The following is a 22,512-nucleotide window of genomic DNA, read 5'->3' as shown; positions in this document are numbered from 1 at the left end:
ATATTTACATTTATTTTATATTGTGGCGTATATAACATGTTGTTTTGTTTACACAACTCAGATTTAGTTTAATCTGCAATTTGGGTTATTTAGATATTTTTAGCACTAGTATCATTATCCATACACAGATTGTGGATACAGTGTTTCATTTTTGAGATTTTTTGCACTTGATGTTACTCACACTTCAACAAGTATATGTAACACATTATTCATAAGGTTTTTTTAGCGCTACACATTTTTTTACAATCCTTGCAGAGCTGCTGAAGAAAGGAGTGGGGGTGGGAATTAAAAAATAATGCATGTCTTAGGCTAGTGCACGAGATATGTAAATCACCTGTCACTCACAGCAAGGAGGAGGATTTGACAAAGTTTTTCTCTGTTTGTCAAGTTTTATCTCACTGAACAATAAAAGAGGATTGCTCAGAGCTGGATTAACTCTTTGTGGCAAGACTGGACTCAAATGATAGGAAATCTTTACATCTCTACATTATGACATAAAAAAAAATAATTCAGGTTTACATCCACTTTAAGTAGTTGCAGATTCAATTGGCAGACTCAGACTTCAATAGGAAGACAGTCGTGCAGGGAAAGGCCCCCGCAAGGTGCCACATCTGCACATGCAGGAATGCTGTCTCTTATGGTAACAGTCTTCAACAATTACTAACTCAAATGTAACAGTCTTTTCAGCTCCACTACAACTGCCTCTTGTAGTTCAACATTGAGCTCCCGGACTCTCACTAGACCCTCTGATTCACTGACTCTGAATCCCTTGAGCTCCTCCAAGGTTGGCGGTGGTATCCCCTCAAGCGTCACCCACGCTTCCCTGCTGGGTCCCTAGCTATGCACTCCAGATACCTCTCAAGCTTCACCCCTGCTAACCGGCGAGGTCCCTGGTTTGACTCACAAGGCTGCTCTGCAACTATCTCCTCCGTGGGTTGGGTCCTTGACTTGATCACCGCCTGAAGTTTCCAGATTCTCCACCGTGCTCTTTCGGTGAGAATGTGGTTCCGGTACTTGCTTCAGTTACTCACTGTGGTCCCTGGTAAATGTGGTTGGTCCCTTTGTGGCAACAGCTTCCCTTCTACCTCCGACCACTGACAGGTTCTTTGGCCGGCAGAACCGTCACTTCTGGTTGGACTGCAAGCCGCAATCCCAACCCTGCGCTGCTCTCTTTACATCTGGATAGACCCTCACACAGCCCAGCAGCCAGATGCCCTCGGGATAGCCCAATCTCCGGTCTAGCAGCCCGGGGTGTACGACACACATCCACCCAGACAGCCATCCAGGTGGCACAGAACAGAGATCACCTGACCTCATCCGGATATATAGGTGCTCCCAGCAGGCCAAGGGATTCAAGAAAACCACTGCCCATTGGCTGAGATACCCCATATACCCATAACTTGACCTTGGGCTGCCCTTCTCATATCTAGTACCACCAAGTACCCGGCCACCTAGTGGTAGAAGAGAAAAGTGCAACACAGCCAAACTTAGGGAGAAATCAATAGATCTCTATCAATCGACCAAGATAACTACTCCTGGCAAGTAAATTTGTGAGGAGCTCCCTGCCCAAACTACAGGGTGCTACACAAGCTTACGTGGATCATCCTGAACGAAAAAATAGTGCGTGTTCTATGCGACAAACAATCCCTATTCGATAAAACATTTGCCCACCTCACTCAAAGTCCCAACTTTCCTGTTTCCTGTATGCATAGGGATGAAGACTCGTGTCTCACTCAAAGTCCCAACTTTTCACCTCTTCATATTCAATAAAACATGGTCCCCTTGGCTTGCCTACTTGCAGGTCCCTAATGCATAGAGATATTTCTTAAATCGACTGGCGGAAAGTTCCCAGATGGATTTTCCACTTTTTCTCTTTCCTTCTTTCTAGCCCGTTTCCTTCTTTTCTATTCCTTTTACTATTCTTAGCCAAACTTGGCATGGTGGGTGTGTAGCCCCTTTTTTCGTAACCCAGACTATTCTGGGCATTCTTTGGGGAATCTGATTCCTCATACAGGATAGTTACAATGGCGATAGTTGCAAGTGCCTTAATTATCACACAATTTGAGTAAGAGACATTATTGCCACCAATACTATTCCATCAGGATTTAGTAATAACAATGCAAGGCTCCCAAATCCACGAGCTTTCATAATCCCATCTGCCCCATCAAGGGGTTAATCGGGCGGTGAACCTCCTGCATATATTGCTAAAATGCTCTAATAGTATTATGTTATAAGTTGATGTATTTTATAAACTTCAGTTTACTTATATTAGAGGTCCCCACGGCAGTGATTGTGCTGTGGTCCTCATAAGTTTCTACCTAGCCTTATATTTGTATGTTTCCCCGTTACATGCTTGGAACAGATGAGGATTGTTCGCTGCTCCATTATAAGATCTCCCTTTTCTTTATCTTGTTTTAAAAAAAAAACAATAAAAAACGATTGAAACAGAATGCTTGTCAGTTTTTATTGATGTCTATGCCCCTGTTAGGGGGATTCACCCTCTCTATTTGTCCTGTTTACCATTATTATTGAAAGTGAAAGTAAAGAAAATCCCAATTTTAGGTTGTCCCCAGAAAAGTGGGGAAATCTTCCAATGGGTACACTAGTTCTGGTGACCCAAGAAATTCCCTTAATTTGCAGGGATTTCCTCTCACTTCCTGCTTGGCTATGGGACAGGAAGTAAAGGGAAATCTCTGCAATGGGACACAGATGGTGAAAAAAAAATCTGACAGGGTTATAACCCTTCCTTACTCTCCAGAATGAAAAAAAAAGTTCTACTTTAAAGATTAAAGCTGATTAAAGCTGACCTTACATTATACCATTTTCTTGTTCAATTCCCTTTAGATTTACCTTCAACTACCGTATTTATCGGCGTATAACACGCACCGGCGTATAACACGCACCCCAATTTAGGAGGGAATTTTAAGGAAAAAAAACTTTTAGGAGGGAAGTTGAAGGGAAAAAAACTTACATTTAAATGCCCTTCATTGCAGCCTTGTCAGTGCAGCCTTGTCAGTGCGGCCTTGTCAGTGCGGCCTTGTCAGTGCAGCCATGTCAGTGCAGCCTTGTCAGTGCAGCCTTGTCAGTGCAGCCTTCCCCAGTGCAGCCTTGTCAGTGCAGCCTTCCCCAGTGCAGCCTTCCCCAGTGCAGCCTTGCCCCAGTGCAGCCTGGGATCCCCTGTCCCTGCTTCCAGGGCTTCAAAATCGCGTTCCGCGATTTGAAAATGGCGCCGCCGGCGCCGAAGTACACAGAGCCGGTCCTCGGCTCTTTCCGGCGGCTCTCGTTTACTTTCGGCTCCACTCGTAGTCCCGAGCGGAGCTATCCGAGTAGGTTCGGATAGCTCCGCTCGGGACTACGAGTGGAGCCGAAAGTAAACGAGAGCCGCCGGAAAGAGCCGAGGACCGGCTCTGTGTACTTCGGCTCCGGCGGCGCCATTTTCAAATCGCGGTCCGCGATTTTGAAAATGTGACAGCTCGGGATCGGCGGGGATCGGCGTATAACACGCACCTGCGACTTTCCCCTGATTTTAAGGGGAAAAAAGTGCGTGTTATACGCCGATAAATACGGTATGTAGTGCAAGGGCTACAATCTGCCTGATTGCATGAAAGTTTTTAGGTTTGGCCTCATATTTTATGGTTTTGGTAAATCTTAAAGGAAAACTGTACAAGAACATTAGTATTATGTATGGCCAGCCTACATCATGTAAATACTATATAGTACTAACCCATTGGTTTAGCTGTTCCTCAAAACAGACACATTCAAGGCATGCTGTGAATAACTTTCACAGTTGCATTTGCTCTCAACTGAACTCTCAAGCCATCAAATAGCTGGTGTCATAACTGATCACATGCACAACACCATTGCAACTGTAGATCAAACAGCGGCCTCGATTTCTCTCTTCTGAAATTCCAAAAATCATTCTTGGTGACTTCAATATCCCTGCTAATCTTAACACTTCAGCTATTTCTAAATTTCTGAGACTAACTTCCTCTGTTGACCTAAAACAATGGACAAACGCTTCTACTCCCTCTGTTGGCAACTGCCTTGACCTCATATTCTCCTACCTATGCACTCCACGCAACCTCTCCAACATTCCTTTGCCTTTCTCTGATCACCACCTTAATAGTTTCACTCTCCTTATCTTCCTCCTCCTGTCCTTCCAAATACCAAACAATCACCCGTAGAAACCTTCACCACCTTAATCCTGCTCTTCTTTTTTCTGCTACAGATTGTCTCTATGCCAAAATCTCATCCTTATCCTACCCCAACCTGGTCACTTTTATCTACAACAGTTCACTGTCATCCACCCTGGATACCTTGGCCCGCTAAAACCCTGGCAGACAGACATTACCAGAAGCCTCAAAAAACAGAGCAGTGCTCTTGAGCGTCTGTGGCTTAAGACTAAGTCACAGCAAGATTTCAGCCAATATAAATCTGCCCTCCAAAAATACCATTCCTGTCTCCACACTGCCAAACAGACCTACTTTATCACTCTCATTAACACCCTCTCACCCAGTCCCTGTCAACTCTTTTCTACCTTTAACGCTCTACTTCATCCTCCATTACCTCCACCCACTTACTTACTTCCCAGGAGATTGCTAATCACTTCAAAAATAAGATTGAGACAATTTGTCTTGAGATCTCCACTCTACAGATATCTCCCTCACTATACACTCTTAGTCCTCCTGTACAATCAATACTTTCCTTGTTTATCCCAGCTACTACAGAGGAAGTCAATAAACTTTTTTCTAATGCCCAACAGCCTGCCCGCTGGACCCCGTTCCTTCTCAAATACTCTGGTCACCCTCTGACTCTATTCTACACTCTTTAACTCATATCTTCAACCTCTCCCTCTCTACTAGCATATTCCCCAACCCTCTGAAACAACAAGTCACTCCCATACCAAAAAAGGCCTCACTGGACCCCACTAATCTTAACAACTTGAGACCCATCTCCTTACTCCCTTTTGCCTCCAAACTCCTTGAATATTTAGTCTACAACCAACTGAGCAACCACCTCATTGAGAATAGCATTCTTGATCCCCTTCAGTCCACAGCACTCCACAGAAACTGTTCTCCTAAAACTCACAAACGACTTACTAACAGCTAAAACCAATGGTCATTATTCCGTACACTTACTCTTGGACCTCTCTGCTGCCTTTGATACAGTTGATCACCCCCTCCTCCTTAAAAAACTCAATTTGCTTGGTATCCATGGCTGTGCTCTCTAATCTCACTGCACCTTCAGTGTCACTTACAAATCCACTTCCTCCTCTCCAACAAATCTTACCGTTGGAGTCCCCCAAGGTTCTGTCCTTGGACCTCTACTATTCTCGATCTACACGTCCTTCCTGGGTCAGCTGATGGCTTCCGCTACCATTTTTATATGCCGATGACACCCAAATCTATCTCTATACCCCTCAGCTCACCCCATCGGTCTCTTCAGACATCACTGATTTATTAACAGTCATATCAGCCTGGATGTCACACCACTTCCTCAAACTGAATTTATTTAAAAAGCTCATAATATTTCCTCCCCCACGTGCCCATTCCCCTGACTTCTCTGTCAAGATCAATGGCTCAACTATCAGTCCGTCCCCTCATGCCAGGCCCACATCCAATCCCTGTCCAAATCATACCGCCTTAGTCTCCACAACATTTCTAGAATACGCCCCTTTTTAAGCAATGACACCACCAAGCTTCTAATTCACTCCCTGGTTATCTCTTGCCTCGACTACTGCAACTCACTCCTCATTGGATTAACTTTACATACACCATCCCCCCTTCAGTCCATAATGAATGCTACTGCAAGAATCATCCACCTTATCAACCGTTCAGTGTCCTCCACCCCTATCTGCCAATCCCTGCACTGGCTTCCACTCTGCCTACCCCAATCTGTTCGACTGTTCCCTAATCTATCCATCTTTAGACGATCCGTGAAAACCCTTCAATTTAAAGAAGCTTATCCTGCTTCTAAATAATACACTGTTTTACTTTCTCCACCAGCTCATCCACCACAGCTATTACCTTTTGTATTAATTGACCCTCCCTCCTAGATTGTAAGCTCTAATGAGCAGGGCCCTCTGATTCCTTTTGTACCAAATTGTAATGTAAATGTAATGTCTGCCTTTATTTTGTTAAGCGCTGCGCAAACTGTTGGCGCTATACAAATCCTGTATAATAATAATAATAATAATAGATGGCAGTTTCCTTGGCTGTAAAGGATAGGAGATAGTTCACTTCCACTTTAAATGTTATTTTTATTCTTAAAAAATCTGGGAAATTAAAATTGAATGCATGATAAAAAAAAAAGATTGCAATCTGTATGATAATCTCCACCAGCTCAGAGCATAAAGAAACATTATTTTCAGCAATGCACCACAGCTAGCTGTATGTGCTGTGATGTACTATATTGCAGGTCTGCTTTTACTTACTGTATACAGTGGGGAAAATAATTATTTGATCCCCTGAAGATTTTGTAAGTTTGCCCACTTACAAACAGTGGCGTCGCTAGGGGGGTGTGGGCCGCACCCAGGTGACACCCGCCAGACGGGTGACAATTGTGGGCAGGGGCGCCGCTAATACCGCACCCCTACACTGAGCTGTGTCTCTTGCCGGCTGTGTCTCACACAGAGGAGTGGAGCTGACCGAAGCTGCCTCCCCCTCCTCCCTGTTTACGTCTCCACGGGAGTCCAAGGGAGACACACACCACTGCGCTTGTCCCGCGCTGTTCTGAGGTCTGTACAGTTTATTGTAACATAGCTGGACAGAGGAGAAGGACAGTGACCAGGAAGGGGGGCAAGTTAAACAATGTAGGAGGAATAATGGGGGTGGGTTAAGAGGACATGTGCTGGGGGGGCGCTGTAGGAGGGGAGAGGAAGGTCTTATGTTAGAAGTGGGGGTTTGATTTGAAATTCCCTCCCATAGCACCCCCCAGCACATATCCAAACCCCCACCTACCTACTAGCACAAGTGGAGAGGGGGGTCTGCACTTAGGGGGTCTATACTGATGGAGGGGGTCTGCACTGAGGGGGGTCTATACTGAAGCAGGGGGGTCTGCACTGGGGGGGTCTGTACTGATGGAAGGGGGGTCTATACTGAGAGGGGGTCTATACTGAGTGGGGGGTCTGCAATGATATAGAGGTCTATACTGAGTGCAGGGTCTGCACTGATGGAGGGGGGGTTTGTACTGAGGGAGCAGGTTCTGTACTGATGGAGGAGAGTCTATACTGTGGGGCGAGGTGTATACTGATGGAGGGGGTCTTTACTGAGTGGGGAGTCTATACTGTGGAAGGGGGGTCTGTACTGGGGGAGGGGGTCTGTACTTAGTGGAGGGGTCCATACTGGGAGAGGGGGGTCTATACTGAGTCGGGGGTCTGTACTGAGGGGGGGCTATAGTTGGTAGAGGAGGGGGAGGTGAGACCATATTTTTCTGCACTGGGTGACACCAACCCTAGTGACGCCACTGCTTACAAAGAAATGAAGGGTCTATAGTTTTTACCATAGGTGCACTTTAAATGATAGAGACAGAATATCAACCAAAAATCCAGAAAAAAAACACATGATACAAATGTTATAAATTAAGTTGCAATTCAGTGAGTAAAATAAGTATTTGATCCCCTACCAACCAACAATAATTCTGGCTCCCACAGACTGGCTACAGTATGTGCTCATGTGGTACACAGATTACGCCTGGCAATTTAAAGCAGAGCTCCACCCAAAAGGGGAAGCTCCGCTTGTTTGCTTCCTCCCCCCCTCCACTGCCACTTTGGGGGGGGGGGGAGCGGATACCTGTCAAAACCAGGTACCCGCTCCCTCTTCCGGGTAAGATCGCCGCAATCGCTGCGATCTACGCAATTTCTTTATTATGAAGGGTCAAACAGGCTTGATGTAATAATCACAGTAGAGATCACCGACAAGGTATGTATGAAGGAACCACGTCAGGAACAGTTCCAAAGTATTCAAAGGACCACACAGCGACCATATAGCAGAAACCAAACAAAACATAAACGCTAGATAGTGTAAAACCTCTTACGGATTAAATATATTAAAAAGTATTGCCCTTACAAGTATCCAAGTTAAAATCAGCATTGATTGCATTATTGCATTATGTGAGAAAGGCGACTGCCACAGGACAACTGGACATGTAAAAGAATGCGTAAAAGCAGGAACAAGCAGCTCAGCCCGACCGGTTTCGTCAGCAAAAGAACTTCGGCCGGTGTATGAGCGTTATTTCCTGCCACTGCACTAAATAAGGAACCAAGCGGCTCAAGCCTCGCTTTCATCTCTGCAGCCTGAGTGAGGAAAAAGGATGGCAACCAAGCCTCACTCTCATACTAGAGGAAGAGCTCACGTCTCGTTCTAAAAATAGACAAATAGACACGTGGAATAAAACAGACCCACCCCACCTAAACTTGAGAGTCCCCGAAGGGTGGAAAGGAGGTACTTCCGCATCCAAAACTGATACAACACCTCATATCTAGTTTAAAGTGTAAATTCCATATTACCAAATCAAATGGGCTGCAAATATGAATGTTTAGCTACATTCTTAGATAAAAATATATAAAAAATATATATATATAGCAAAAAGGGGGTGTTACCATCACTTGTTAATTTCAAAATAAATCCATATAAAACATACCTATAAATAAAAACTAAATTAAAGAGACACATTGCAGACCAAAGATAGCCACAGAACCAAGAAAAATCATAAATTGTCTATGAAGCTATTAACATCCCAGTCCACGTTTAATCAGTATTTGTAGATGCTGACTTCTAATTATTTTTTTCCTAAGGCTGGAACTCCTCTTTAAAGCGGAGTTTCACCCAAAAGTGTAACTTCCGCAGTAAGCACTCCTTGCCCCCTGACATGCCACATTTGGCATGTCATTTTTTTTTTGGGGGGGGGGAGTGGGTACCTGGTTTAGAGTGGGACTTCCTGTCCCGCTTCCTCCTTCCTGCTCTTAGTCACCTGGGCGACTCCTCCTCTCCCCCCTAGGCGGCCCCTCCCTCATCACAGGTCCCAGAAGATTGCCTGGCCCACAGTTGCTATGATGGCGCCAGCGGAGAGGAGCATGGACCGTGGGACAGGTGAGTGTCTGTTTATTAAAAGTCAGCAGCTATACTTTTTGTAGCTGCTGACTTTTAATAAACTAAAAAACGGGTGGAACTCAGCTTTAAGCAGGTGCTCCTATCGACAACTCGTTATGTGTATAACCCCTCCCCCCCCCCCCCCCCCCCAGTTTTTCCCATCCTCTTTGAGACACTCGCCACACTTGTGCACTTGTGTTCCCCACACACTTTGGTGTGCCTACATATATGTATACATATGGTTTCTATGGTGTTACGCCAGGGCCCGCCTCTTGACCGCCCATTCACATGGGAGTGGCTCTTGGGTCAGCCTGGTCTGTGCTCCTTAGATGAGCACACTATTTAAGTAGCTGTAAGAGATGGACACTGCTAGGCTCTGAAGAAGAAGGTGCTACCTTCGAAACGCGTCAGCCAGCAGCTGCACGTCTTGTCCGTAGGTCTGGAGACTGCTATCGGTGTATCCATTATCACCATCAATAGACCATTATGCGCGATTTTTATCTACCCTTGTGAGTAGTATTTTTACGTTTCCTTCTTTTAATAAACTTTTTTAAAGATAATGCACAAGGCCGGTGCGCCCTTTTCTGTTTTTTGTCTGTGTATAAAAGACACCTGTCCACAAAATCTCTTTCTTCCATTCAAACCTCACCATCATGGACGCTGTCAAAGAATGTCAGGGACAAGATAGTAGACCTGCAGAAGGCTGGAATGGGTTACAAGACCATCAGCAAGAAGCTTGGTGAGAAGGAGATAACTGTTGGAGCAATTATTTGCAAATGGAAAAAATACAAAATAACCATTAATCGGCCTCATTCTGGAACTAAATGCAAAATTTCGCCTCATGGGGTAAGGATGATCATGAGAAACGTGAGGGATCAACCCAGAACTACATGGGAGGAGCTTGTGAATCATCTCAAAGCAATTGGGACCACAGTCATCAAACAAATCATTGGTAACACAATATGCTGCCATGGACTGAAATTAGTTGCCAATGGAAGGTGCCATGTATTGTAAAATCTTGGATGAGAACCTTCTTCCCTCAGGCAGAACACTGAAGATGGGTCGTGGATGGGTCTTTCGGCATGACAATGACGCAAAACATACCGCCAAGGCAACAAAGAATGGCTCAAGAAGAAGCACTTTAAGGTCATGGAGTGGCCTAACCAGTCTCCAGATCTTAATCCTACAGAAAATGTATGGAGGGAGCTGAAACTTTTGAGTTGCCAAGCGACAGCCAAGAAACCTTAAGGATTTAGAGAAGATCTGTAAAGAAGAATAGACCAAAATCCCTCCTGAGATGTGTGCAAACCTGGTAACCAACTACAAGAAACTGCTTACCTCTGTGCTTGCCAACAAGGGTTTCTTCACCAAGTACTAAGTCATATTTTGCTTGGGGATCAAATACTTATTTTACTCAATGAACTGCAACTCAATTATAACATTTGTATTGTGTTTATTCTGATTTTTATCTATCTAGGTGTATACATAACAGGGCAAAAAAGATATACTTTTGCCATTTATTTTATTTAAAAGTCACCCAGCAGCCACAGCCTGGCGGGTGTTAGTCTGGTTATCCTTAATAACCTTGGAGTTTAGGGCGATGAGGGGGTGGTGAAGGAAGGTTTTGAGGTGGGGTAGGGTAGTGGGGATTGTTTTTTGTTGAAAAAGTATTTACCACATACTACAACTGCTGTTAAAGCACAATAAGCCTTTTTACACCAACATGGCTTTATCTTACTGTTACCCCTAGTTAGCGTCTCGATCAAGATGGATCGTGCTACTGAATTAGGTGTATGTTCTCTTTCTTTAATGCTTCAATCGTGCTTAAATGAAAACTACATATATTTAGAGTTGTTTGTGTTTTTTTGAACCACCAATTTCTTATGGTTAAAAAGTACACACCATTCTTAAGAAGTATACATAAGGTTAGGTTTCACTTCATATCTCTACACATCTGTTATGTTTTGTATGAATGAAGAGATTAACAGTCATTTCTTGAAGTGTTGCCAACCCAGTTTAAGCAGACAGTATGAGTAAATACTCACTGGATGATACAGGGAAGGTGAGATTCCTCCCTCCAGCGGCCTGCGACTTTTGGCTTGCGGGATATCTGGAAAGAACAACATTAGGGCGGAAAAATATCTCTGCCAACATTAATTATATTGTACTATGCTTCGTAAATGCCCTTCCTAAATGTTGAAGTCGTTTACCTCTGAACACAGAGGGACCAAATCAACACCCTTCCTGCTGACCTATTTCACACACCTCTCCCTTCTGAACTGTTGACTCATTGAAACTAAGAGAACTACCAAACGTCTGCTACAAAATTAAAGTCTAGAAAACTGATGCTAGAGTACGTTCAGCCACCTGGATCTCTAAGCTTTATTAAGGAGGATCCATCATGCAATACTGGAACATCAATCTTTATTAGGTTAATTCTGATGTCTAAGGTATTGATGCTTAATAAGTGATAGATACCTTTTATGACGTTATATTCCTGCTCTGCGCACCAACTACGATGGCAAGAAAAATTACACTATACCACGTGTGACTATTTAGAATCTAGCAGGAGTGTATGGTGCATGTGTGGACATTACTGCAGTGAGAATGCTTAATTCACTTTGTTATTCACTCTCTTTTGGATATATATATGAGCCTTAGGGTGGCGCCGGCTTCACACTGCCCCACTGCGCTTTTGCTGAAGTGCTGCTAACTCTCAGTTTTTGTGCGTGTTAGCTGGGCTTTCCTATAGACTTCTATGAGGACTTACACTTTTGCTGCAGTTTCAGAAAGCGCACCAAAACTCCTGCATGTTGCATCTTTGGTGAACTTTTTGAAACTGCACCAAAACCACGGGACCTCACAAAAGTCTATGGGAAAGTGCAGATAACCCATAAAAATAAAAAAAACATTGGTTAGCTGCGCTTTTAGCAAAAGCGCAGCGGGGCAATGTGAAGCCATCCTTGAAGAGGCGCTCCAGTCATGTTTGTAAAAATTAAAAGTTAGCAGCTACAAATACTGTAGTTGCTGACTTTTATTAAACAGATACTCACCTGTCCCAGGATCCAGCGATATGTTCACCCAAGCCCTTTTTTTCCACCTGCTTTCCGTTCCCCGGCATCTTAACTGTGGGCACCCAGCTGTGACAGCTTGCAGCTTCACAGCTGGGTGCCCACAGTTAAAGAGGAGCTCTAGGCTCTTTCAGCAAAAATTAAAAGCCAGCAGCTACGAATACTGTAGCTGCTAAATTTTATGTTTAGGGCACTTACCTGTCCAAGCATCCAGCCATTTATTCAGTCAGCTATTGGGTGCTGACACCGCCATCTTGACTAAGAGAAATTGGTAGGTGATGTAGGGCAGGAGGTGAGAGATGATGTCAACTCTCTGCTCTCTCACCCACCCAGCACTCCCGTGCTGCCTGCCCGCTCTCCCATGCTGCCCGCCGCATGGCTGCAGAGAGGCCACGGCCCGGTAGTGGGCCGTGGCCCTGTGGTTGGGGGCCCCTGGGACTCCGGGCCCCAGATTTGGGGCTATAGCCCCAAAAGCCACCCCCTAGCGATGCCACTAGCTGTCACCGAAACTGGCCCACTGAGCCATCGGCCCACCAGGAAACTCCCGGTAGCCTTGATGGCCAGTACAAGCCTGCCCACTCCACCTGAAAAGGTGCCAAATGTGGCAACGCAGGGGTAGAGGAGGCAACAAGTGAGCTTCCCCTTTTGGATGGATCTCCATTTTAAGATGCTGGCGCTGCATGCTGCTCCCCCCACAAGCAGTTACATTTCTTAAAGAGGAGTGGGGGAGGAGGCTTTAAAGCAGAACTTCCCCTTTTGGGTGAAGTTCTGCTTTAGTGAGGATCTGGATGTACAAATGAAAAAAGTCATTAGGCATGGTATAAATACAGGCTCCAGCTTGTGCAAAAACAAATGTGTACTGCATGCATTTACAAAGCATTTTCACAACTTTCAGCAATCTTTGAGCAGCTTTGCTAAGCCCTTAAAGCAATCTTCAGCTCCAGTTTAGGGTGGCTAAACACAGATCTTAATGTGAATGTTGTAGTAAGCTTCAGCGTTGCTTGAAGCTTATTTAGAGCCTGATGAAGCCTACAAACAACTTTGGTTAACTATGTTTAATATCTGGATACTGGAACTAAAGTTTGTTTTAGGGCTCATTCATACAACCTGAAAAAGCTGTTTGTTTATTTGTCTAAAGCTATGTGTGTTTGGGTTTTGCACCCATCCTTGCATGCCTGTCAGACTCGGATGTTTTGGTGAGTCTATACAGCCGTTGCATCTTCATTGATTAACATAGGTTGCCTGCATGCAGCTCTATACTGCTTCAGGCGTATAAACAAATGGCTCTTGCATGTTGCACAGGCCTCTGAGCCTATGTGAATGAGCCCTTAAGGGCTTCAACAAAGCTTTGTAATTACTTGCTGTACTCTTTACTGAAGGCCTAAGGGGCATATTTAGAAAGGGGCAAATGATCATTTACCACCCATTCATCCATTGGGTTGTTAGTTGTCATTTACTGTTTTATGAAGTTCATTCAGCACCTTCTGGTACCTAACTGAATTTACTGTTGTGTGCCACACATCTGGATTTCCAATATTTTAAAGGGAAATTCAGGTCTCAGTAGCAATATAAATACAACCACGCAGCCACATTTTTTAGTTGCTTGCCTTTTGAAAAGGTAAGCTATTGATTGTTTCCATATTTTACAAATTGATTGTCACATTTGCTCAAGCTTGTTGGTCAGATGCACTGCAAATAAAGGTATCAAGTTTAAAATCATCATTTGCATTTGCCCTCTTCTCCCTGCACAAATTGTATTATAAAGAGTGTCAGTGCAAGTGTATAGTGAACGTAGGCAAATCTCTGCAGTTTCACTTTCAAATATTACATCGACCAGCCATAACATTATGACCACACACCTAATATTGAGTTTGGCCCCCTTTTGCTAAAATAGTCCTGATCCATTGAGGCATCAACACCAAAATAACATCCACATGAATGGCAGGACCCAAGGTTTCCCAGCAGAACATTGCTCAAAGCATCACACTGCCTCTGCCGACTTCCCTTCTTATACCGCATCCTGGTGCCACCTCTTCCGCAGGTAAGTGATGCACACGCACCCAGCCATCCCAATGATGTAAAAGAAAATGTGATTTATCAGACCAGGCCACCTTCTTCCATTGCTCCGTAGTCCAGTTCTGATGTTCATGTGACCATTGCAGAAGCTTGTGGCTGTGGACATGGGTCACCATGGGCTTTAAAGCCCCATACACAAAAAACTGCGATGCCCATTTTTTTTCCTACTTTCACCACATCGTCTTCATGGACAACATGTTCACTTGTTGCCAAATATATCCCACCAATTTTCAGATATCATTGTAACGAGATATTCCCTTTACCTGTCAGTGGTCATAATGTTATCGCTGATTGGTGTAAATATGCCCATAAGTGAATGTAGTGTGGTAGTGGTATGCGCTTGTAAGCCTACACTATTGTTTGCCGTTGGGTTTAAAGGGAACACTTGGTGATTTTGTATATATTTTCTTTAGTTATTTATTATGATCAGGACTAAAAATATTTTAAAAAATTATTTCTTTTTTTTTGTCATGTAAATATAAAACATGACATACTTTGTATTCTCAGATCCAGCCAGCAACTGGAGCTCTCTATTCCTTTTTCACATTTTTTGCTCTATTCTCTTACCTCCTTTGTTAAACAAAAAACTGTTTACAAAGCTTAATAGTAGGGATGAGCTCAATGTTCGGGTCGAACATAAGTTCGACTCGAACATTGGGTGTTTGCCCGTTCGCAGAACAGCAAACATTATGGGGCGTTCGTGGAAAATTTGCGCGCTGCGGAACGCCCTATAATGCATTGCAAGATCACAGTGCATTGCTGTATGATGATTGGCCAAAGCATGCACCTGACCTACATGCTTTGGCCAATCACAGTACGCTCTGCTGAGAGAGACATAATTGGCCAAAGGCAGGGTTTCTAATAAAGTGCAGGTGGTGTACACAGTATCTAATACAGTGTGTACAGTTTCTACTACTTTTCTGGTGGTGTACATAGTATCTAATACAGTGTGTACAGTTTCTACTACACTTCTGGTGATGTACACAATACAGTGCAGCCATAGTACAGTTTCTAATACAGTGCAGGCGGTGTACACAGTATCTAATACAAAGTGTACAGTTTCTACTACTTTTCTGGTGGTGTACACAATATCTAATACAGTGTGTACAGTTTCTAATACACTTCAGACGGTGCACATAGTATCTAATACAGTGTGTACAGTTTCTACTACTTTTCTGGTGGTGTACACAGTATCCAATACAGTGTGTCCAGTTTCTAATACAGTTCAGGCTGTGTATTTAAAAAAAAATATATATATTACACACACAGTCTAGTGTGTGTGTGTGTGTGTGTGTGTGTGTGTGTGTGTGTGTGTGTATATATATAGTGCATTCAGTGGTGTATAGTTTCTAATACACTTCAGGCGGTGTACACAATATATAATACAGTGTAGTGTGGTGTTGCAAAACAAAAAATACATCATGTCCGGAAGGCCACCAAGGAGATGCAGCTGCTCGCAGGCCACTAAAAGAGGGCAAGCAGCCTCTGTGTCTACAGTCAACAGTGGTGGTCGTGGACATGATGCATCCTCTGCAGGTGGCTGTGGGGCACGCTTGTCCTTCTTTGCTGCTGCTGGCCGTGTTATTGAGCCACAATATGCATAAGAGTTGGTGGAGTGGATAACGAAGCCCTCCTTATCCTCTGTCACCCAGGCTCAGAGTAGTATGCCTTCCAACGCAGCTGCCAAAGCGGCCTCCTTGTCCACAGTCACTCCTTCCATAGCCCCACCATCATCCACGGAGGAGTCCCCAGAATTATTCGACCACAGCGTCTGTTACATGATGCTGGAGGATGCACAGCGATTTGAAGGCTTTGATGTTGATTTCCCAGGTTGAGGAAGGGAGTAACGTGAGCCTAGAGAGAGGGGGTGCCACAGAAGGACAAGACACTGACAATCGTGTTCCCCCAGCTTCAGCATATTGCTCCAGTAATGAGGGGGGAGGGGATGATGAGGTCACTGACTGTACTTGGATGCCTGAGAGAAGAAAGGAGGAAAGTGAGGAGGAGGCACAACTCCAATGAGGCAGGATGTCCTCTAGGGGGCAGCTTAAGGGCAGCCACCCTATTGCATCACACCGCAGAGCTCCGCAGGTGCAGGGTGCTGCTGACTCCCCACTGACTTTTAAAAGTTCTTTGATGTGGGCCTTTTTCGACACATGTGCAGCAGATCACACCGTTGCTGTTTGCAACCTATGTCTGAAGTGGATCAAGCGTGGCCAGAACAGCAGCCACTTGGACATGCTTGACCAGATATATGACGACCTGCCATGTAGCACTTGAAAGACCCACATCAAAGAAAAAGGCGGACTTCTCCTTGCTCCTCATCTGGGATCTCCAACCCTACTATACCACCAGTCCTCTCAAAAACCTGCACTGAGAGGAATGAAGGTATAGCAATATTTGGTGGTGCAAGAGTTCTTGAGCAGGTACCCAGGCTTATAAGATCTCCTGAGGCAGGCCAGAAAAGTCTGTGGTGATTTCTGCCGGTCATACAATGCCAGTGCTCGGCTGGCTGACACTCAAAGGGAATGCAACCTGCTGGAGCACACTTTGTGGAATAATGGACAGGGCACTTGAGACAGAACAGCGCGAGGAAGAGGAGGACTTAATTTTCTCTCAAGGCCCCCTTTATCCATATAGCATTCCTGCGGGCCCGCCAAACACACAGGAAGAAGAGGTGGAGGAGGAGGAGGAGGATTATGTCAGCATGGATGTAGAGGATAACACTCAGCAGCAGTCTTCAAGGGATTGTTTTCAGTCCCCAGAAACCCAAGGAGTTGTACGTGGCTGGGAGGAGGTAGTTACGGATAATGTGATCCTTAGTGACCCAGAGGGCTCAGAATCGAATACCTCTGCAAACTTACACTGCATGGCCTCCCTGATTCTGCAAGCCTGCAAAAGGACCCTAAGATTCGTGATATCAAGGAGAGAGATCATTACTGGCTGGCAACCCTTCTTGATCCATGTTACAAGGGTAAAGTTGCAGGACTCATCTTGCCTTCGCAGAGGGAGCAGAGAATGAAACATCTTCAGGGACCTTGAAGAAAGGTTTGTGTAACGTATTTCCAGACCCTGGGAGATTACCATTTCTTGGTGCTGGACAACCTGTTGCTGAGGCTTTGTTCAGTCAGAGGAAGAGCGGTGGAGAAGGTGGCTGGCTGACCGATGCCTTAAACTATTTTTCAGTCCTCAGCACCAAGGTCTGATCGGTTCAAGCAGCCATCGCTGGCATCTGCATTATATGGTGCAGGAATATCTAGGGGCAAGAGCAGACTTGGAGACCTTTCCAACAGAGCATCCACTTGGTTACTGGGTCTTGAGGACGGACCACTGGCCAGAACTTGCTCAATATGCAATTAAGCTACTGGCCTGTCCTGCATACAGAATGCTTTCTTAACACACATTCAGTGCTGTTGGAGGGTTTGTAATGGACCAAAGAGTGCACCTGTCCACAAACTCCGTTGATAGGCTCACATTCATAAAAATGAATCAGTCTTGGATCAGCAGCTATCAAGCACCTGACGCTGATGTAATTGATTGAATTTGCTATGAATCTGGGATCCCTTGAAAACTGCCTATGCTGACTACCCCATTCCTCCTTAATCTTGATGATGCTAGCTTCCAACAATATTTTTGGTTTAGGGCACCACCACCACCACCCAAGGTACAATTTTTCTGCCCCTGTTCAACAGGGGCATGTAATTACAATTTTTTATGTAATATTTCACAGCAGGGCCCGTTCATGCACCCAACAAGAGTAACTGTGAGGGGTTACAGTGTTCTGGCGCCACCAAAACCAAAGGCTCAATTTTTCTGCCCCTGTTTAACAGGGGCATGTAATTACAATTTTTGATAGAATATTTTACAGCAGGGCCTGTTCCTGCGCCAAACAAGAGTATCTGTGAGGTTTTACAGTATTGTGGCTCCACCACCCAAGGCCCAATTTTTCTGCCCCGTTTAACAGGGGCATGTAATTACTATTTTTAAAATAATAGTTAAGCAGGGCCCATTCCTGCGCCCAAGAGTAACTGTGAGGGGTTATGCCCCGTACACACGGTCGGATTTTCCAACGGAAAATGTTCGATGGGAGGTTGTTGTCAGAAATTTCGACCATGTGTAGGCTCCATCGGACATTTTCTATCGGAATTTTCGTCACACAAAATTTGAGATCTGGATCTCAAATTTTCCGACAACAAAATCCGTTGTCGTAAATTCCGATTGTGTGTTCACAATTCCGACGCACAAAGTTCCACGCATGCTCGGAATCAAGCAGAAGAGCCGCACTGGCTATTGAACTTCATTTTACTCGACTCGTCATACGTGTTGTATGTCACCACGTTCTTGACGTTCGGAATTTCCAACAAGATTTGTGTGACTGTGTGTATGCAAGACACGTTTGAGCCAACATCCGTCAGAAAAAATCCATGGATTTTGTTGTCAGAATGTCCGATCGTGTGTACGGGGCATTACAGTGTGCTGGCACCACCAAAACCAAAGGCCCAATTTTTTTGCCCCTGTTTAACAGGGCCGTGTAATTTAAATTTTTGATATAACATTTCACAGCAGGGCCCGTTCCTGCCCCCAACAAGAGTAACTGTGAGAGGTTACAGTGTTCTGGTACCACCAACACCTAAGGCATAATCTGCAGAGTATAGTATATAGTATAGTATAGCAGGCCCTATAGTATATATACTGCTGTTCAGAGTATATAGTGCCTGGGGGCCTTGTTCGGCTCATCCCTACTTAATAGCTAAAGCTGAAATTGACATGCGTAAACGGATGAGTCAAAGCAATGACTCCTTGGTTTTACATTTCCAATCAGAGTCAGAGTTTTTGAAAACAGCTTTTACTATGCACTCTCCTTAGAGCGAAGCAAGTACCATGATAATTTTGCCAAGAAAATGTTCTTGTTATGAGCAACAGTATGATAGGCAAGCAATTTGCCTTGTGTTAAATTTGGTGCGTATGCAGGTACTGGCAAACCACTTTTCCTCCAATTCACACACCAATTCAGTGGTCTCACCTGCTACCTGATTTACCTTGACCTCTGCAATTTCTACACTGTTGGCTAACTAACTATCACTGAATAAACAGCAGGATGTACCATATACAGTATCTCACAAAATTGAGCACATCCCTCACATTTTTGTAAATATTTTATTATATCTTTTCATGTGACAACACTGAAGAAATTACACTTTGCTACAATGTAAAGTAGTGAGTGTACGGCTTGTATAACAGTGTAAACTTGCTGTCCCCTCAAAATAACTCAACACACAGCCATTAATGTCTAAACCACTGGCAACAAAAGTGAGTACACCCCTAAGTGAAAATATCCAAATTGGCCTTAATTAGCCATTTTCCATTTTTGTTATGTGACTCGTTAGTGCTACAAGGTCTCAGGTGTGAATGGGGAGCAGGTGTGTTAAATTTGGTGTTATCACTCTCACTCTCTTATACTGGTCACTAGAAGTTCAACATGGCACCTCATGCCAAAGAACTCTCTGAGGATCTAAAAAAAAAAAAAAAAAAAAATTTTTGCTCTATATAAAGATGGCCTAGGCTATAAAAAGATTGCCACGACCCTGAAACTGAGCTGCAGCACGATGGCCAAGACCATACAGCAGTTTAACAGGACAGGTTCCACTCAGAACAGACCTTGCAATGGTCGACCAAAGAAGTTGAGTGCACGTGCTCAGCGTCATATCCAGAGGTTGTCTTTGGGAAATAGACATAAGAGTGCTGCCAGCATTGCTGCAGAGGTTGAAAGGGTGGGGGGGTCGGTCTGTCAGTGCTCAGACCATATGCCGCACACTACATCAAATTGGTCTGCATTGCTGTCGTCCCAGAAGGAAGCCTCTTCTAAAGATGATGCACAAGAAAGCCCGCAAACAGTTTGCTGACAAGCAGACTAAGAACATGGATTACTGGAACCATGTCCTGTGGACTGATGAGACCAAGATAAACTTATTTGGTTCATATGGTGTCGAGCGTGTGTGGCGGCAACCAGGAGGGGAGTACAAAGACAAGTGTGTCTTGCCTACAGTCAAGCATGGTGGTGGGAGTGTCATGGTCTGAGTGCTGCCAGCACTGGGGAGCTACAGTTCATTGAGGGAACTGTAAATACCAACTTGTACTATGACATTCTGAAGCAGAGCATGATCCCCTCCCTTAGGAGACTATGCCACAGTGCAGTATTCCAACATGATAACGACCCCAAACACACCTCCAAGATGACCACTGCAACTGAGGGTAAAGGTGATGAACTGGTGAAGCATTTCTCCATACCTAAACCCTATTGAGCATCTGTGGGGCATCCTCAAACTGAAGGTGGAGGAGCACAAGGTCTCTAACATTCACCAGCTCCGTGATGTCGTCATGGAGGAGTGGAAGAAGACTCCAGTGGCAACCTATGAAGCTCTGGTGAACTCCATGCCCAAGAGGGTTAAGGCAGTGCTGGAAAATAATGGTGGCCACACAAAATATTGATACTTTGGGCCCAATTTTTGCATTTTCACTTAGGGGTGTACTCATTTTTGTTGCCAGCGGTTTAGACATTAATGGCTGTGTGTTGAGTTATTTTGAGGGTGTAATTTCCTCAGTGTTGTCACATGAAAAAATGTAATAAAATATTTACAAAAATGTGAGATACTGTTTTTTTGAGTTGATCAGACTGTTGAAAGCAATCTGATGCTTCGCCAGATATCCACTCAGTAGAATTCTATGGAAAAAAAGTGACTGAGTCCCCAAAACAATAACAAACAAGGTTTGGGGCCATTGAACGTGACTAACAGATTTATGGAGCTATAATGTCAAAAGGTAGACCACTTTTGATCTACAAAACAATCACCACTGCAGGTTTCATTTCTTGTCATGCTACATGCTAAGATTGTTTGGGCCTGGTTTTTATTCCTAATGTTTTATGCATTTGCTCATGACATAATATTAATGTTACACTTCCTATGTGTCTTTACTTTGTACAAAAGCAAAGAAATGTTTCCAGGACACATCAATAGCACAAAAGCAACCATACATTTTATTAACTTACCTGATGAATGTCTTTGAGTTTAATGTTCGCAGGTGGCTTAACTTCAGTGTGAAGGTAACTGTGATGATATATTAGATAATTGAGGTTAGATATGTAACAAGCTCTTCTATGTAGAATAGAAAGCCTCCTGCTGACTAGCACAAAGTAAAAGAGAAATACAAAGCAACCTACTGAAGCTTAGATCATTTACGCCTCACATTTTGCAAAGTGCCATACCACATATTTAAAAAACACAAAAGAGATCTCCAAATTGTTGTGAGCAATTGGTCATACAAAGCAAATTTACTTTGATGTAAACACTGATGTTGTCTAGAGCAACATGAGCAGCTGTAATGAGCATACAAAGGACAGAGGCTGAAATATTGCATTCTACAAAAAATGAGAAAAATGAAAAGTAAAGAGGGAATTTGTTATTTCAAATTCTGTAGCTATTGATTAAAAGCCACTGGTTACAATGTGAGCACTATATACAATAGGGAAAAGAGACAGGGTTTTTTTTGAGAATTGTGAGTAGGGTGCTCTTCCAACACAAATATACAATGGGTAAAGAAAAGTATTGCCACTCTTTAAAATAATCACAATTTGCTGCTTTGCAGCCTGAAATGATGTTTTATCCAGCTGTATTTAGTAAGTGAAACTTATGACATCCAAGTGAAAGATATAATACCAACATTTCAGAAAAAAATAAAATAAAATAAAAAACAGAATCACTGAGTTGGAAAAAGGATCATCACCCCTTTGTGTCAGTATTGTGTTGAACCCCCTTTTGCTGTAATTACAGCCTTTAGTCTGTTGGGATAAGTCTTTACTAACTTTGCACATCTAGACTTTGCAATATTTACCCACTCTTCTTTGCAGAACTGCTCAAGTTCAGTTAAAGTTGATGGTGATCATTTGTGGACTGCAGTCTTCAAGTCATTCCACAGATTTTCAATGGGGTCTAACTACTTCAGGCCCGGAAGGATTTACCCTCTTAATGACCAGGCCATTTTTTGAGATACGGCACTGTGTCGCTTTAACTGACAATTGCACAGTCGTGCGATGCTGTACCCAAAGAAAAAATATGTTCTTTTTTTTCCCACAAATAGAGCTTTCTTTTGGTGGTATTTGATCACCTCTGCGGTTTTTATTTTTTGCACTATAAACAAAAAAAGACTGACAATTTAGAAAAAAAAACAAACAATATTTTTTACTTTTTGCTATAATAAAAACCCCAAGAATTTTTTTT

The 22,512-nt window shown here is 43.8% G+C and overlaps 1 protein-coding gene across 2 annotated transcripts in view; it reads right to left on the bottom strand.

Annotated features, from left to right (window-relative positions):
* DCDC2B (doublecortin domain containing 2B) overlaps positions 1 to 22,512 on the bottom strand; it is a 55,468-nt gene that overhangs the window by 22,922 nt on the left and 10,034 nt on the right. For both annotated transcript variants that reach the window (XM_073615391.1, XM_073615390.1), the window contains 2 exons: positions 21,285 to 21,342; positions 11,135 to 11,199 (listed from right to left, as the gene is read on the bottom strand). In XM_073615391.1, the coding sequence (XP_073471492.1) occupies positions 11,135 to 11,199; positions 21,285 to 21,342 (123 nt within the window). The remainder of the gene's footprint in view (positions 1 to 11,134; positions 11,200 to 21,284; positions 21,343 to 22,512) is intronic.

Source organism: Aquarana catesbeiana, linkage group LG02, assembly GCF_042186555.1.
Source record: "Aquarana catesbeiana isolate 2022-GZ linkage group LG02, ASM4218655v1, whole genome shotgun sequence".
Classification (NCBI taxonomy): domain Eukaryota; kingdom Metazoa; phylum Chordata; class Amphibia; order Anura; family Ranidae; genus Aquarana; species Aquarana catesbeiana.
This window is presented reverse-complemented; position numbering and strand designations above follow the sequence as displayed.